We start from the raw sequence: 18343 nt of genomic DNA, 5'->3' as shown, positions 1-18343 counted from the left end.
AGAGAGACGCCATGAGAAATGGAGCAGACGGACCAGTGTTTCACAGCACAGAACAGAGATCAAATCCTCTTCAAACGGCAGCATCGCTGAATAAATACTCTGCACTCGGCTTGGATTATAAACCCAATAGAAGAAAGCCTGTCTCCGAACTCTGTGTGCTGGTTCCGTCTCAGATGTCTCTTTAGAGAGCTGGAAATGGCGAATGCACACATGCTGCTGGGAAACAAAGGACAAGCCCTGTTCTGCCTCATATTGGTTAATGTTTGGGAGGCAGTTTCTGGGCAGATTCGCTATTCGATTCCTGAGGAAATGCAGAAAGGCTCTTATGTGGGGAATATTGCAAAGGATCTGGGGCTGGATATAAAGGACCTCTCAGACCGCGGAGTCCGCATTGTTGGCAGAGGTAGGACTCAGTATTTTACTTTGAATATTAAAAGCGGCCATTTATACCCCACGGAAAGAGTAGACAGAGAGCAAATCTGTGGCCAGCTAGAGACGTGTCTGTTAAATTTTGAAATTATAGTAGAGGACAAAATGAAGGTTTTCGGAGTTGAACTTGAAATCACAGATATTAATGACAATGCGCCCCGCTTCCAGGAAGATGAATTGGAATTTAGAATCAGTGAGTTAGCCGCTGTGGGAACCCGATATTCTCTTGACGGGGCGCAGGATGCAGATGTCGGAGCCAATTCTGTGCAGGGCTATTATCTCAGCAGTAACAAACACTTCTCTCTGGATGTGCAAACGGGAGCTGACGGGGACAAATATGCCGAACTGGTGCTGGAAAAGTCTCTAGACCGGGAAGAACAAGCTGTTCACGATCTAATCCTCACAGCCACTGACGGGGGAGATCCAGTCAGGTCCGGCACTGCGCAGATCCGCGTTATTGTCCTTGACGCAAATGACAATGCACCAGTTTTCAGTCAGCCTGTCTATAAAGTGAGTGTTTTGGAAAATGTGCCCGTCGGGTCTCTGCTGCTGACAGTAAACGCCACAGATCCCGATGAAGCGATAAATTCGGCGGTCACATATTCACTCCGGAAAATGAAAGACAAAGCGTCTCAGATATTCCAGGTGGATTCTAAAACGGGGAAAATATCAACTTTGGGAAACCTGGACTATGAGGAAGCTGCATTATATGAAATGGAGATTCAAGCAAAGGACGTTGGAGACCTCTCGGCCAGGTCTAAAGTTCTGATAGTTGTTATTGATGTCAATGATAATGCTCCTGAAATTACAGTCACGTCTGCAATCAAATCGGTGAGTGAAGACAGCCCTCCAGGGACTGTGATCGCTCTAATAAATTTACACGATCGAGATTCAGCGGAGAATGGCGAGGTCACGTGCTCCATCCCCAGAAACATCCCATTTTGGTTACAGAAATCATTCGATAATTATTACAGTTTGGTGACTGACAAACCCCTAGACAGGGAGCAGGTCTTGGATTACAATGTAACTGTAACAGCCACAGACCGAGGGACTCCTCCTTTATCCTCAACAGCAACAATTTTAGTACAGCTTTTAGACATAAACGACAACGCTCCTGTCTTCAACCAGACATCCTACACTTTGTACATCACAGAGAACAATCCCAGAGGAGCTTCCCTTTGTTCCCTGAAAGCGAATGATCCTGACTGGAGGGAGAACGCCCGAGTCACTTACTCAATTCTTGAAGAAGACAGAAGCGAAGTGCCCTTGTCCTCCTCCATCTCCATTAACTCCGAGACTGGGGCTCTCTACGCTCTGCGCTCCTTCGATTACGAACAATTCCGGGAGATTCGGTTCCAAGTGCAGGCTCAGGATGGGGGTTCCCCACCTCTCAGCAGTAATGTCTCCATCACTCTCTTTATACTGGATCAGAATGACAACAGCCCGCAAATCTTACACCCCTCCTTTCCCACCGATGGCTCCACGGGAGTGGAGTTGGCCCCTCGCTCCTCCGAGCCGGGTTACCTGGTCACTAAGGTGGTGGCGGTGGATGCAGACTCCGGGCAGAACGCCTGGCTCTCCTACCAGCTGCTGAAGGCTACAGAGCCGGGGCTCTTCTCTGTGGGACTCCACAGCGGAGAGATCAGGACAGCGCGCTACTTTCTCGACAAAGATGCGCTCAAGCAAAGTCTGGTGGTTTTGGTGAAGGACAACGGGCAGCCCTCCCTCTCTGCCACGGCCACTGTCACGGTGGTGGTGGCTGACAGCATCCCCGAAATCCTCTCCGATTTAAGCAGCCTCTCAGCGCCTGCAGACCCCCAGTCCAGCCACACCTTGTATTTGGTGATCGCTGTGGCTTCCGTTTCCTGCTTGTTCTTTACCTTTATCATAGTGTTACTGGCCCTGAGGCTCCGCCGGTGGAGAAACTCGCAGCTGTTTGACTCCTCGAGTGTGACTTTCAGTGGAGTTCCCGTCTCGCAGTTTGTGGGGCTCGATGGAGTCAGAGCTTTTCTTCACTCCTACTCACATGAGGTTTCTCTCACCACGGACTCCAGAAAGAGCCAGTGTATCCAGTCAGAATTAAACTATTCAAATACTCTCACTAATGGGCCGATTGAAAACTCGAAGAATAATGACGGGAATGATGTGTTTGGTCAGGTAAGTTTTCTTTAGTTCCTTTTTTAAATGCTTTGACGTGTAATTATATAGTTTTATTCAGTGGATATTGGAAGCAGCTCTTGTGCAGAGCAAACATGCGGGGAACCCCTGCTTGTCTCTCTTCCTGCGATCTTGGTTCAGAATCTCGTAAACAGTCGGAGAAGGCAGGATTAGAATCAAATCGTCTACACTCATGCATTAATAGGAGATGAAACAATTTGTTGTTGTTATTCAAGTCTGACAAACTCTAGTTCACATTTTTAAAACCGAATTTATTAGGGCATGAGCCGAAGAAAAATAAATTATTATACCTTTCTAGAATGGGTTTTTATCAAGAATTCACCGGAACTGCTTAGGAATCTCTATATTTCTAACACCGAATATTCTCCTTAAGGAAGGCTTCCATAGGGAACCTGTTCAGGTTTTTAAGTTTTGCATTACAGTGTTTGTGAGAATAAAATAAAATATCCTTCGATCTAGTAAAGTTTGTATATTCTGTGTAAGGTAAATTTCTCTTTTTATTACAAAATTAGAATGGAAGAGGGAAAATATCTTTAAATCCAACTTTGAAAAATATCTTTGAATAAGAAATTACTTAGGACAGTTAAATTTATTTTACATTATTTATTTAATTCCGTGCCTAGACGTTCAGTTTTGTTTCAGGACATAAACGATTACACCCGTTTTCTCATAATTTGGCTCATTTATGTTAAGTGACGTTACATCTGGTCAGAATAAAAATATTGGTAGTAGGGAAAGGGAAGCACTTGGGAGGCTTGGTTAGCATCAATACTTCACGCCCTGCCTTACGATTGTAAAGACACTATGTAGTCTCAAGGTCCTGCAAGACTTCTCAATACGTCTAGGAGGTTTCCAAATAGCAGTGGACGCTAAAAATACTTTCTTGCCACCTATAGCTAGCCCGATTGCTGCATCCAACAGATAGTACCAAGACTTAGCCACAGGGATGCATGCATTTGTAAGCTCCAGGATCAACTGCTGCAATTCTCTATATTTAAGAACCATGTGCCATTTAAAAAAGATAAGACTAGTTAACACAGATACTCTAACATGTTTAAGCAGCTCACATCAACCTGAACCCATCATCCCAATGACATACTGGATACCTATTCAATGGAAAATCAAATTCATAGTACTTGTACTCACTTTCAAGGCTCTCTGTAGGATAAACCTAAGTTAGAGGATCCGTTTCAGTTTCACTCACTCTGGCTATGGTTATTCATAACAATAAAATTATCCAGTAATTGTGACATTATCTCCACACACAAAAAAGTCAGGCTCCAAAATGGGGGAAGGGGGCAGAGTTTTGTAACAACTGACTCACAGCTAGAGAACTCATTCTTGAGAGGTGAGGGAAAGCACTGTGACACTGTATGGAATATGGGAGACGCTTTATTATATTTATATCAATATTATAAAATTGCAAGGAATCTGACCAGATAGGCCATGTAAGGTGTCTGTGAAAATGTTATGATTTGCCAGGAATGATGATCTTGTTTATATGTTTGTATCACCTTTGTATTGTGAGTTATAGATATGTATGATATATCTGTATTTCAAAACTTGTGCTGTGTTTCTGGGTGACACCCCCAGATAGAATGGCATCAGCACTAAGCCTGCTTGGTGGCCCATCAAGGGACATCAGCTGTACAATGAACCCATTGAGAGAAGGTAGGGGCTACACCTTATGAGTCAGCAAGACATGTAGGGCATGCCTGCGGACAGAGAACTCTAGAGCTTTTCCATGCCATGTGCTGTGAAACTTGTGTTTGGGACAAAGGAAGTACTAGCCACAAGGCAAAAGAATATGAAAGGCAGCTGCATCTTCTTCATTTTGTCTTCATTCCTGTTTCTTACGTCTGGAGTAACTTTTTCCACAAATAAAACTCTGAACAAAGGACTGAATGACCCATCCAAGCTGTGGATGTATTCCAGAGGGACTTTCAAGCCAGAAAACTCACCAATACTGCTCAGAATCTGATATATGGACTTTGAAGTCTCTGTATGTATCTGAGTGCTTTATCATTTAACAACTCTCTTCTTGTTCTTTCTTTTTTCTTTATAATAAACCTTTAGTTTTAGACACTAAAGGATTGGCTGGCAGTGTGATATTTTGGGTAAGATCCAAAATAATATTGACCTGGTAAGATGACTGGCCCTTTGGGGTCAGAAGAACATTTTGTATAGTGAGCAGTTTGTAAATAACTTCTCACTGTACTGGATCTATGTGCTGATTGGGAGCCAGGGAACTTAAATGCAATAAAGGGGGCCGTGTGGTTTCTCTTTTTAGTTTCTTGATAACCAGTGTGGAGGATCAGAAGCATGGTTTGTGACTGGTTGGTAAATTTAACTTCAGTGTTGCCCACCAGTTTTGGGAGTATCTGATCTCCCTTTTGCAGCCTGCCCTGACCTTAGCATTTTCAGTGAGGGCTACCCCAGGCACACCAGGTCACAAGCACAACTCTATTTCTTGAAATAATGAATGCAAAACCCATCTTCTCTCTCCAGAATATATAAACTTCACAAAATCTAAGAATAAGTATTTTATTTTCAAAATGATACCTGAATTAAAGCATAAACAGAATCCCCATGTCTTCCATCAGGGCTCTGGCTCTTAGGAGGAAAATGCAATAATAGTAATAAAAATACAATTACACTTTATTTTGAAGCAAACAACTTTGATAAAGGATAAAGAAAGTACTACTGTAAACTATAGAGATGTCCGTGGGTGTTTGGAGGAACCTTTTAAAATTTAATTAAGGCTAGAGCAGACTGGATTGAGAATAATTTAAAAACATTTATATTAAATGTATTAGAATACCTTTCCTCGTGTCTAGATCTCTATCGGTGACTTCATTAGTTTTGTGTGCTGCAGTTCTCCGGCTGAGCTCAGAGTGCCGCTGTTGGCCAATGCGGTGCGGAGCTACAGCCAGAGATCCATTACAGCCGACTGCAGCCTGATTTCTCAATCACACAGTGCAGATCGCAGAGAAAACAACCCGAGAAACGCGCACACAGCCTTGCTGCTCAGAGAAAGCCTCCCTCCGGACTCTGATGTTCAATTAGCCTGAGCAATTGAATCCATTTTCTCTTCATTACCTGGGATATTTACCATATATCTGGACTTATAAGCACTTTTTGTACAGAATAAAGAAGAGAGCGTACGTGAAAATGCATGGGATGGAAACCAGGCACAGACTGAGCGGCCCGGCAGTCAGACAGCAGGTACTGTTGTTTCCCTTCTTATTCTCTTTGTTCTGCCGGGCGGTCCCGGAGCAGATTCGTTATTCGATTCCGGAGGAAATGGCCAAAGGTTCCCTTGTGGGGAAGCTCGCCAACGATTTGGGGTTGAGTATCCGAGAGCTTCCGCAGCGAAAGCTCCGTGTCAATTCGGAAAAGCAATACTTCAGTGTGAATGGGGGAAATGGCAACCTGTATGTGAATGGCAGGATAGACCGGGAGGAGATATGCGGGGAAACACCCCTTTGTGTCCTGACACTCGAAACGGTGGTGGAAAATCCTCTGAATGTTTTCCATGTGAATGTAGCAATCCAGGACATTAATGATAACGCCCCGCGGTTCAAGACAAACAACATTGATTTAGCAATTATAGAATCCACACTGCCTGGTGTGCGATTTCCACTAGAATCTGCTCAAGATCCAGACGTTGGGGTCAACTCACTGAAGAGTTACCAACTCAGCAAGAACCCGCATTTTATCCTGTCAGTAAACGAGAGTCCAGATGAAAACAAATATGCTGAGTTAATTTTGGAAAAATCTTTGGATCGGGAAAAGCAAAACTCTCATCACTTGATCCTGACGGCTGTGGATGGGGGAGATCCAGTCAGAACTGGGACGGTTCAGATTAGGATTAATGTCACTGATACCAATGACAATCGCCCCGAATTTACTGAAGAGATCTACAAAGTAAGCCTGAGAGAAAATCTACCAAATGGCTCCTTAGTGGTTCAGGTGAAAGCCACGGATCAGGATGAAGGGTTAAATGGCCAAATCACATACATGTTTAGCAACATTAAAGAAAATGCTCGTAAATTATTTCATTTAGATCCTGTGAATGGAAGAATTACAAATACGGGGATTCTGGATTTTGAGAAAACAAATACATACACAATACGTATAGAGGCCAGAGATGGGGGAGGACAATCTGCTCATTGCAAAGTTCAAATAGAAATTCTTGATGAGAACGACAACGTCCCGGAAGTGACGTTCACATCTATATCCAGTCCCATTCCAGAAAACTCAGTAGCCGGCACAGTGGCGGCTCTGATCAAAGCCTATGACCGAGATGCCGGTGAAAATGGAGACGTCACCTGTCATCTTCAACACAACTTGCCTTTTAAAATAGTGTGGTCCTCTAATAATTATTACAAAATTCTCACAGACAGCACCCTGGACAGGGAGAGAACCCCGGAGTACAATATCACAATCACAGCCACCGACAACGGCTCTCCCCCCCTCTCCACCCAGAAAACAATCTTGTTACAAATCTCGGATATCAATGACAACGCCCCTGTCTTTGAGAAACCTTCCTACACCGCCTATGTGCCAGAAAACAATCCCTCGGGGGCCTCTATTTTCAGTGTAAAAGCCTCAGACCGGGATCTGGACCGGAACGCCCGAGTCACTTACTCCATCTTGAGCAGCAACCTCCAGGAGCTGCCTCTCTCCATTAACTCCCAGACCGGAGCTATCTATGCGCAGCGCTCCTTCGACTACGAGCAATTCCGGGAGTTTGAAGTGCAAGTGAAGGCCCAAGACGGCGGGTCCCCGCCTCTCAGCAGCAATGTCACCGTCAGGCTGTTTATTCTGGATCAGAATGATAACGCCCCTCGCATCCTGTACCCTTCCCTCGGAGCCGATGGCTCCGCCTTGTTCGAGATGGTCCCTCGCTCGGCCGAGGCAGGTTATCTGGTGACTAAGGTGGTGGCGGTGGATGCTGACTCAGGACACAATGCCTGGCTCTCCTACCATCTGCTCCGGGCCACGGAACCGAGGCTCTTCAGCATGGGGCTGCACACCGGGGAGATCCGGACAGCCCGCGCCTTTGCGGACAGCGATGCTGTGAAGCACAGGCTGGTCACCCTGGTGAAGGATAACGGGCAGCCGCCTCTCTCCGCCACAGTGACTCTCAACCTGGTGTTTGCTGAGAACTTCCAAGAGGCTCTTCCGGAAATGAGCGACCAATCGGGTGACTCGGCACCTCAGTCTGATTTACAGTTTTACTTGATGTTGGCTTTAGCCTTGATCTCATTTTTGTTCCTCCTGACAGTTGCACTGGCCATTGTGATGAAATGTGGAAGGTCGATGAATCTCCCAGTTTTGCGATGTTTTGGTTCTGATCGTTTTTCCAAGTCGGGTCCAGGATTGCCCCCGAGCTACTGCGATGGGACTTTATCGTATAGCTATAATCTGTGTTTAGCCGCAGACTCTGGTAAAACGGCGTTTAGTCTCCTAAAATCAAATGGTCAGAACTTCATAGAAGAGAACATTCTTTGCAGGGATAACTCTGGAATGCTACCTATGAGCAGTAAATCTGCGCCTGGAGACCCAAAGTCTGAAGCTGAAGCACTTGGAGACGTGAGTCTTTGTATAGATTCGCTCGTATATCAGGGCTTTTTAAAATCCATTTCTTTTAACTCAAAATTAGAGTTCTTAATAGTTAAAAATATTGTTATTTGGATTAGTTATTTCTAGTATCATCAACTTTTATCGCTTTAGGGTAGGGGGTCTAATACATAGATTTTTTTTCAGTAGAGTGTCTGAATTTTCTTCGGTGTGTCAAAGTAAAATGAATCAGCGTTTTGTTTTGTTTTTAAATTATGAGATACATTGTGAAACATAATTTTCTTTAGGAGTAGCTTCCTTGTAGCATTTGAAAATGAGCATATATTGTCAGTTTGTGTGTATACACATAAAATTTATACGCACAGGTATTATATAGGTATACTTAAATTTATAATAATTTAGGTATAAAACAAAATTATACATTTATATATATGAAAACAGCTAAAACTCAAATACATGCTTGCATCTACAATGCATATACTGCCTTGAGAGTTTTCTCTGTTCCTAGTCTGTTCTATGCTATGTAGGTTTTTATACCTCGTTCTTCACCATAATGTCTGAGCTCCTCCCAGTAGTGCATTAAGCAATGTGAGTACACATCTGCCATCTAGATTAGAGAAGCCAAGGTCAAATAAGTGTGCTTTGCATTTGGAACAGAAAGTGGTGATGTTTGTGATGGTCCTTAGTTCCTGAGAGAGTTCATTCCACAGTCTCTGCTCCCAGAGAGAGTTCTTTCCCCAAACAAATGGTTTTAATCTTATTGTTCAGAATTCCATTTTGCCAAAGGAGCAAAGTGGTTGACCACGGTCTTTGTCCCAAAGCATTACAGTCTTTTTGGTGTTCTGGGCCCAAGGAAGTGAGCACTTGGACAATAAGGACCATCACCTTGAACAAAATTTGAAATTGTATTGGAAGCCAGTGTAGACAGTAGAGGACAGGCAACCTATGTTGTTGAGGAGATGAGCTGCAGTATTTTGTACTAGTTGGAATTTTCAAAGTGCTGAAGGTTTCATGACAAAATATATTGCATTGCTGTAATCCAGTCAAGAGGTGATACAGGCATGAATAACTGAGGCCAGGTCTTCATTACCAGGATGGGATGGAGTCTCATAGACTGGTGGAGGTGAAATAAATCATTAATCACAGCTGTTGTTTGTAAGACCTCAGCATCAGCAAGAAATCCAATAGTACACCTAGACTACAGATTGAATTTATCAAGTGTAGATGTGAAATTTCAGGTAAAGGAGACTTCACTGTGACTACAAACTCCTCAAAATACTTTCCTCTTCCCACCAGCATCACCTCTGTTTTGTTCAGTTCCAGCTTCAGCGAGCTATTCTTCGTCCAGGAGCTGATTTCATCTAAGCACTGCCATCTTGGTGGTAGTGGTGTGGTCTTATGTAGTGAAGGATAGGTGAGCCAAGAGCACCTGGGCCACAATATAGATTTTAATAGGGCTGCATGAGTTTAAAATCATGTCCGAATTTGGCCCTTTTGTATAAGTAGACAAATTCGCATGCTTATAGTTAATGTTTAACTTAACTTTTTGATATCTTATGTACTGAAAGTGATTGAAGTGTCATGAAATTAAACTGGGAGTGACTCTGTATGTGTATGCGTGCGTGCATGTGTATGTGTGCACCCGTGTGTGCAGGAGGTAACGAAATTTACTTCAATTTTTTAAAAAATTATAAAATAGATTGATTTGCATATGTTGAATTCTTATGTAGAAAGTATATTTAGAGGAATTTGTCCATGGTCCTGTGAGATGCTTTTCATTTTCAACACCTAATAATTGTTCAAGAGATCTTTTATCACTGATCAATAGTAAGAATCCTAGGAGGGAACCTCATGTGGTTTTTACACATTGGTTTTTCAAAATAAAAAAGGATATTCTTAAATATGTTAAGCATTTTCTAGTCTCTGTCGGAAGACTTCATTTAAGAAAGAAAGAAAGAAAGAAAGAAAGAAAGAAAGAAAGAAAGAAAGAAAGAAAGAAAGATTCCCATCACCCTGTGAAACCTTACTCAAAGGGACATTTTATAGTGTAAATGGGAATGACCCAGGAAATTAGCCAGTTAGCCTGACATAAATCCAAGAGAAAACAGTCGTAGTACCTGATACAGGACTTTATCAATAACATTTATAGGTCCAGTTGCTAGTATAAATCAATATGTTTTCATGGAAAACAACTGTTATTAAATAGCTTTGACATCTTTTTTTTATAAGATTACAAATTTGACTCACCAATGACTGTGTGATTATTTTGGAATCTCACGGGAATCAGATCTCATTCTGGTGCTATTCCATATTTTTGTAATTGATGTGGAAGAAAATACAAAATAGGTGCTGATAAAAATTTGCAGATGACAGAGAGATTGATGGAAAGGTAAATAATTGTAAATGCGGGTCATTGACACCGAGTAATCTGGATCGCTGTATAATATGAGACCAGTCAAACGCCATGTGTTTTAATAAGACAAATGCAATGTCATACCTTTACAGACAAACATTATCGGCCATACTTTTGTTTTGGGGGAGTATGGGACTGTAATCTTGGAAGCAGTGAATCTGAAAAAAAGATTTAAGGGTTGTTATATCATCAGCAGCAGCATCCCTGAGTATTACATCATGAGAATTAAAAAACAAACTAACAAAAACAATTAGCCTTCACAACGTACAAAATCTTTAAGCATAAAAAGGGGGAAACTACTTTCTAAAATTTATCCCCGTGAGTCACCAATAAATCCTGACCATGAACGGATTCCATAGGTTTATGCAGTGTAGCCCTGTCGTAGTCATGTTAGTGCAAGGATATTAGAGGGACAAGGTGGGTGAGGTAATAAGAACCAACTTCAAGAAGTTGGTCCGATAGAAGATATTACCTCACCCACCTTGTCACCATAGGTTTGATTGAAACCTCACCAGAATTCCTGCATTTTAGGTGCTCAAATGCACCTGTTCTTCGACTTTCCTTAAAATTCTCACAGTGCCTAGGAGCGCTGTTTTCTGGAGGTCACTGATTATAATGTCTTGCACGCTTTATGCGTTCTTGAATTACTCATGCATACCCTTAGGGATCGCTCCAAATATCTGTGACATTGTCTTTGTTCTAGTTTTCCATTATTATTCCACGACATGGCAGAGTTCTTCATACTTCATTATCTTCTCTTGTTTCTTTTTAATGTTTCTGTCTGCTGGTATGGTAATATCTATTAGCATTCTTATTGGTCTTCTTTTCTACAACTATGTTCAGCCTGTTTGCCTGCACCATTTGGTCTGTGACAATTGCCAGATCCCATGAAATCTTAGCCTCTCCATTCTCTAGAGTGTTTTCAATTTGGTAGTCATAACACAACATGGTTAGCTGAAATCCGTACTTGAGATAGGGGCTCCAGTTCATACACTTGGTGACCTAATTGTGTGTGTTCATATATTCTTTCCCAGCTAGGCTCCTAGAGATGCTCAACACATGCTACACCACCTCTCTCTCTTTTCAGAAAACATGCTGCAGTTTGGGGAACAGTTCTGTTGGTCACTTTTGTTTAGAACATAATAAAGCCTTAAGTACTGCTCTTGTGCACTGCTGAGTCTCTCTCTCTCTCTCTCTGTCTCGCTCGCTCTCTTGAAGTATCCTTCTGCAAACCATGAGTTTCTTAATCTTCAATCAGTTGTGGGTTTTATCTCTCCACCACTGTCTGCGCACTGATTTCTGTGTAAATCTTTTGAATATTTCTTCGGCAATTTGTTTTCTCCTTTCATTTTTACTTTCTTGGGCTGGGATGCATGCTCAGCCATCACGTGTTATAACGACCAGATGATATTTTACTCTGGTTGCCTCCTCTTATATTTTCATGTTATATTCTTCATTGTTAATTGCTTCTTCCACAGATAGCGAACCTTTTCCTCCATCGCATCATCAGATGTACATCCAGTCCACATCTTGATTGATATTCATACTTTATGCATCTCCAGAGCTTTCTTGTTTGGTTGTCGATTTCTTTCTTCTCTCTTGATTCCACTTGGGCACACTGGCGGTGTACCGTACTACAGGCATTACCCACATAGTAATGGTTTGCATCAAATTATTTGAGTTTTCTCATTATAGTAGCTCTTATTCATTTGTAATATTATTTCCGCACTCTTCATTAACTTTATTAGGTTGCAACTCAGACAGTTCTCTGATTCGAAGGTATTTGCAGGGGCCATGGTGAGAGATATGTTCGATAGCATCTTTGTTAACTTGTATGCACTCTGAGTGTACCAGTTTGCCTGTCTTTACAGATGCCAGGCCAACCCATAACTTTATATCTTCACCAAACTTTTCTACATGTAACCAATCTCAGTATTGCCTTTTGTGACTGTCCATATAGCTTCAGCTCATCCATGTGTAACAATGGTTAACTGGTTGCTGCTCTTATGATAACCACAATTTATCTCACGAAGCATCTATGACACTGGAACCATTGCTACCATGAACAGCATTGGTGAAAAGGAATCTGCTTGAAAGATTCCTCTTCTAATTTAGATCTCATCAGTGAGAGTCCATTCCAGGTAGAGTTGAATGTTCCAGTTAATCAGAGATTGCCACAAAAAGAAAATAATATTTGGATAAACCTTGTGCATTTTCATTGTCCTAGTGGTCCATACATGTGGGATGATGTTACATGCTTTCTGATTGTCTGTCCACACCATCTCTCATTTTCTCTCTCTTTTTGTGTTTTGAATCTTCTTTGATCCTTTTGTTCAGCCAGAGACGGTCCTTTGTCCCTTTTCATGTTTACTGTGCAGTCTTTTTGCTCAGGAGGAAGCATTCCATTGTGAGCTAGCACTATTTGGATCTTCTTCGCCAGAATTGCCGTTAGAAGTTCCCACATAGCTGGCAAAAGTGATCAGCCATAATTCATAAGATCACTGTGGCCTTCTTTCTTTCTTTCTTTCTTTTTTTTTTTTTTTTTTTTGCACGAGGATGGTCCTTCCTGTCTCTGTCCATCTTGAACACCCTTTCTTCAAACATGTATTTATTTTTTCAAGTAAACAACGGAGAGAGGTGTTTCGGTCAGAATCCACACACCCCATCTAGATCAGGGGCTTTCCTATTTTTCATTCCTGTCAGTATCTCACCTGTTTCTTTCTTTGATATTCCTGTGTATTTGTGATTTCTAAATTTCTCTCACACATTTTTAATCCAGTCTCTTGTTGGTTATGCTGTTTATTCTCAGACCACAATGTCTTTCCACTAGCACTGGAACTATTCCACATTATTTATTGGCTCTATTTTTTCCCCCTATTCTGCTTTTACTCTCAGTCTGGTCAAATAATCTTTTAGCGTCTCTCATGAAGAACCTGGTCTCTTGATACTGACAGCTTCGTACTGAACAGCTTTCAAATCTATGAGTTACTGCAATCAGCTTCTGTTTACACTGCTCCTTCACAACTCTCACATCCCTTTTATGCAGCTGATATTTCATCTGCAGGGCCATTCACTTCCTTTTTCTCTTCAAATGATTTTTTCTCCAATTATCCAATGGGAAAATATCTTGGTGTAAAATCTTAATCTTCTGGTCTAACCTTCATTTCCATAGAGGTTCTTTAATATAGGGAGCTTTCTGGTGGTTCACTTTCTGAGTTGGCTTGACGTTAAACTGATGAGCTGCTACTGTTGCTGTAGCATCAATTATATCTTTCAATTGTCTAATATTTATTGTACTTAAAGCTTCCAGGAGCGCTACATTCAATACATACATGATATCATCTAGTCTTTGCTGGTCTACAAATTTCATATATGGAAGTACTGGTCAGGGCTCTATTATTTATTTACTTGTATTACCATAGTGTCTAGGAGTCATAGCCGTGGCCCAGAAGTCCATTGTGCTGAGTGATGTACAAATACAGAAAAAAGACAGTTCCTGCCCCAAAGGCAGCTAGTAATCTAACTATAAAACAGGAGACACAGATAGATATAGACAGGTAGATGGGGGAGTATTAGGAAACAATGAAACAATGTTGGTCAGCATGATAGAAAATGATTAAATCCTGCAGCATTAAAACCTGTATTATTAAGTCTTTTGTAGACACCTTGGCAAAGACAGTTTAAGCAGTAATTTGATGTGTATGGTAGCTCACCCCAAGTGTTGGGGCAGCATGGGAAAAAGCATGTAGGTGCTTGTATGAAAATTTAAAAAGTGGGTAGAGCAGGCTGGTATCATTAGCTGATTGGAGGTGGTAGGTGAGATCTAAATAGTGAATGAGAGATGATAGATAGGGGATAGGACAGGAAGGGCTTGAAATTGAAGACAAGCAGCTAATGTTTGATGTTACAGAGAAGAGGTGCTAGTGGAGGGATGCAAAAAGAACAGTGGTGTAGCCAAAGAAATGGCCTAGAACAATGATATTTTCAGCAGAAGAAAATGAATATTAGCAGGACAAGATTTCATTTGCCAAAGCCAGAGAAACAGATGTTGCAGTACTCAACACATGAGACAATGAGAGCCTGGATGAGAGTTATACCTGTTTGGATGGTTAGCAAATACCGTATGTTAGAGATATTATGCAGCAAGAATCAGCAAAATTTAGTCATAACCTGGAAGTGAGGACCTAGAGAGTGGTGTGAATTAAAGATGACACCCAGATTATGGGTGTGAGCTACAGACAGGATGGTGGTATTGTCCAGAATGATAAAAAGTAGGCAGAGAGCACAGGTTGGAAGGAAGATGAAAAGCTTTGTTTTAGTCATTCTCAGCTTGGGCTGATAGCTAGATATTCATGAGATGTGCAAGAGACAAGCTCAGATTTTAGTTTAGACAGATGAAGACAGGTTTGGAGTAGAGAGGTAGATCTGTGAGTCACCAGCACAGAGATAATAGTTTAATTTTTATTTATGGGTGAGATTACCCAGAGATAAGCTGGGAAGGGTGAAGAGAAGAGGACAAACGACAAAACCATGTGGAATCCCAACTGAAAGATGGAAGGTGGATGAGAAGGGGTCTCTGAAGGATACTCTGAAGGAACCATTAGAGAGGTGGGAGGAAAACCATGAGAGGATAGAGTCATAGAATGCAAGGTAGGACAATGTTGTAAGAAGAAGAGTATGGCTGACAGTCTCAAAGGCAGTTGACAAGCTGAGGACTGAATACTGATTCTAACATTTGACTAGCAAAATTCATTAGAGGCTTTGGTGGGAATACTTTCAGTGGAGTCCACGGGAAGGAACCCATATTGGAGAGGGTCTAGGGTAGAATTGGAGGAGAGAGGCTCCATACAGTGATTTTAAATGGTCCATTCAACAAGCTCAGAGATTAAAGGGGGACGTGAAATGGGGTGGTGATTGGAGAGGCAAGTAGGGACAAGGGTGGAGTGGTTTGTTTGTTTATTTAATGGTAGAGAGTAAAACATGCTTGTGTGAGGGGAAAGAGCCAGAGGAGAGGGAGGGAGGGAGAGGATGAGAGTGGACACAAGGGCTATCAGGAGATGGGGTCACTGGGACATATGGAGGGGTTACTGTGGAACTCTTTGCCAGAGGATTGTGTGAAGACCATGACTATAACAGGGTTAAAAAAAGAACTAGATAAATTCATAGAGGATAGGTCCATCAATGGCTATAAGCCAAGATGGTGTCCCTAGCCTGTTTGCCAGAAGCTGGGAATGAATGACAGGGAATGGATCACTTGATCATACCTGTTCTGTTCATTCCCTCTGGGGCACCTGGCATTGGCCTCTGTTGGAAGACAGGATACTGGGCTAGATGGACCTTTGGTCTGACCCATTATGGCCCTTCTTATGTTCCTATGTTAGAGGAGGAGAAACGATGAGAAACTTTTGTGTATTTGACAGGGGAAGAGAGAGTTGTACCGTCAGGGTGTATAAACATTTGAATGAGCTCTCGATGTGATGTTGCTGCAAAAGGGATAGCAGCATCACTGGATGTATAATCTGGGGGATATGGAACAGGAGTGGGCATTGGCACTGGAACAATTTGTATATAGCCATTGAACCAAACTGTAAACACTGTATATGATGGAAACCACTTCAAGACAGGGAGTGTAGCAGCACACTCAGCACAGCTATTTTCAGCACCTATGGGGATATGGAATAGGAATAGAGAGATGGTATTATCTCAGTATACTATACTGGTGAGATTGTTCCTGGAATGGTGTGTCCATTTGTGGTGTCCACACTTTGAAAGAGATGTTCAAAATGGAAAGGGTTCAGAGAATAGCTACAAAAATGATTAGAAGACTGGACAACATACCTTATAGTGAGAGACTTAGTGAGCTCAATTTATCCAGTTTATTAAAGAGCAGATTAACATGCAACTTGATCATGGAATATAAGTAGCTACACTGGGAAAACATACTTGATTTAAGAGAACTTTAATATAGCAGACAGATATGACGAGGCAATAACTGGATCCTAAAGTTAGAAAAACTCAAATTGGAAATTAGGCAACTTTTTGACAGTGATAGTAATTAACTACTAGAAAAGCTTTGATAAGAGAAGTAGCTAATTCATCATCACTTGGAGTCTTTAAAAAACGTTTGGCTGTCTTTCTAAAAAATATGATTGAACCACCACTTGTAATGCTTTAATAATGCCACTTACACATTAGGGGGAAATAGTTTCCCCACTGCAGGCATTATTGGGTGAAATTATCTGCCCGGTGTTGTGTGGTAGGTTGGACTAGATGCTATTAGAAGTTCTTGACGGCCTTAAAAATTGTAAATCTGTGGGTATGTCTACACTACGAGGGTAGTTCGATTTCTCTTAAATCGAAAATGTAGAATCGATATTGCAAAGTCGAACGTGTGTGTCCACACTAAGGACAGTAATTCAACTTTGTGAGTCCACACTAATGGGGAAAGCGTCGACATTGGAAGCGGTGCACTGTGGGCAGCTATCCCACAGTTCCCGCAGTCCCCGCTGCCCATTGGAATTCTGGGTCGAGCCGCCAATGCCTTCTGGGTAAAAAAAAAGGGTCGAGGGTGCTTTTGGGTAATTGTCGTCATCCGTCCGTCACTACCGCCCTCCCTCCCTCCCTGAAAGCGCCGGCGGGAAATCAGTTCGAGCAATTTTCCGGTCAGTGCCAGCGCGGACGCCACAGCACTGCGAGCATGGATCCCGCTGTGACCATCGCTGCAGTTGTGGCCGTTGTCAACGCCTCGCAGGTTATCATCCACCTTTCCCAGAGGCAGATGCAGATAAACCAGGCGAGGAGGCTACGGCACCGCGGTGAGGGCCTGAAGTCTGAGAGTAGCACAGGCCTGTCAGAAAGCATGGGACCCAGCGCCGAGGACATCACGGTGACAATGGGTCATGTGGATGTTGTGGAACGGCGATTCTGGGCACGGGAAACAAGCACGGACTGGTGGGACTGCATAGTGCTGCAGGTCTGGGACGAATCCCAGTGGCTGCGAAACTTTCGCATGCGGAAGGGGACTTTCCTTGAACTTTGTGAGTTGCTGTCCCCTGCCCTGAAGCGCAATGACACCCGGATGCGAGCAGCCCTGACTGTCCAGAAGCGAGTGGCCATAGCCCTCTGGAAGCTTGCAACGCCGGACAGCTACCGGTCTGTCGCGAACCACTTTGGCGTGGGCAAATCTACCGTGGGGGTTGTTGTGATGCAAGTAGCCAACGCAATCGTTAAGGTACTGCTCTCAAAGGTAGTGACCCTGGGAAACGTGGAGGTCATCATAGATGGCTTCGCCGCGATGGGATTCCCAAACTGCGGTGGGGCTATAGATGGAACTCACATCCCTATCCTGGGACCGGAGCACCAGGCCAGCCAGTACATTAACAGAAAGGGCTACTTTTCAATGGTGCTGCAAGCCCTGGTGGACCATCGGGGACGTTTTACAAACATCAACGTCGGATGGCCGGGCAAGGTTCATGACGCTCGCGTCTTCAGGAACTCTGGTCTGTTTAGACGGCTGCAGGAAGGTATTTACTTCCCGGACCACAAAATAAGTCTTGGGGATGTGGAGATGCCTACAGTGATCCTTGGGGACCCAGCCTACCCGCTAATGCCCTGGCTCATGAAGCCCTATACTGGCGCCCTGGACACTGAAAAAGAACTGTTCAACTACCGGCTGAGCAAGTGCAGAATGGTGGTGGAGTGTGCTTTTGGCCGTCTCAAGGGGAGATGGAGAAGCTT

At 42.8% G+C, this 18343-nt stretch overlaps 2 protein-coding genes across 2 annotated transcripts; both read left to right on the top strand.

Moving 5' to 3' along the window:
- The first annotated feature begins 309 nt into the window (after positions 1-309).
- On the top strand, positions 310-4951 carry LOC135882930 (protocadherin gamma-A5-like). Its single transcript, XM_065409959.1, has 2 exons — positions 310-2586; positions 4898-4951. Exons 1-2 carry the CDS (start codon positions 310-312, stop codon positions 4949-4951), a joined length of 2331 nt encoding a protein of 776 aa, XP_065266031.1.
- An 863-nt stretch (positions 4952-5814) lies between these two features.
- On the top strand, positions 5815-8322 carry LOC135882929 (protocadherin gamma-B1-like). The gene has a single exon (XM_065409958.1). The coding sequence runs from the start codon at positions 5911-5913 to the stop codon at positions 8320-8322; it is 2412 nt and encodes an 803-aa protein (XP_065266030.1). The 5' UTR covers positions 5815-5910.
- Positions 8323-18343: the final 10021 nt, after the last annotated feature.

This window comes from Emys orbicularis, chromosome 8, assembly GCF_028017835.1.
Source record: "Emys orbicularis isolate rEmyOrb1 chromosome 8, rEmyOrb1.hap1, whole genome shotgun sequence".
Taxonomy (NCBI): domain Eukaryota; kingdom Metazoa; phylum Chordata; order Testudines; family Emydidae; genus Emys; species Emys orbicularis.
The sequence above is the reverse complement of the archived record's forward strand: the minus strand, read 5'-3'. Positions and strand labels throughout refer to the sequence as shown.

Coding starts and splice junctions, on each gene's coding strand:
- LOC135882929 (XM_065409958.1), top strand. CDS start 5,911: ATGGCCAAAGGTTCCCTTGTGGGGAAGCTCGCCAACGATTTGGGGTTG.
- LOC135882930 (XM_065409959.1), top strand. CDS start 310: ATGCAGAAAGGCTCTTATGTGGGGAATATTGCAAAGGATCTGGGGCTG. Junction 2,587..4,897: donor GGAATGATGTGTTTGGTCAG/GTAAGTTTTCTT, acceptor TTCTCTTTTTAG/TTTCTTGATAACCAGTGTGG.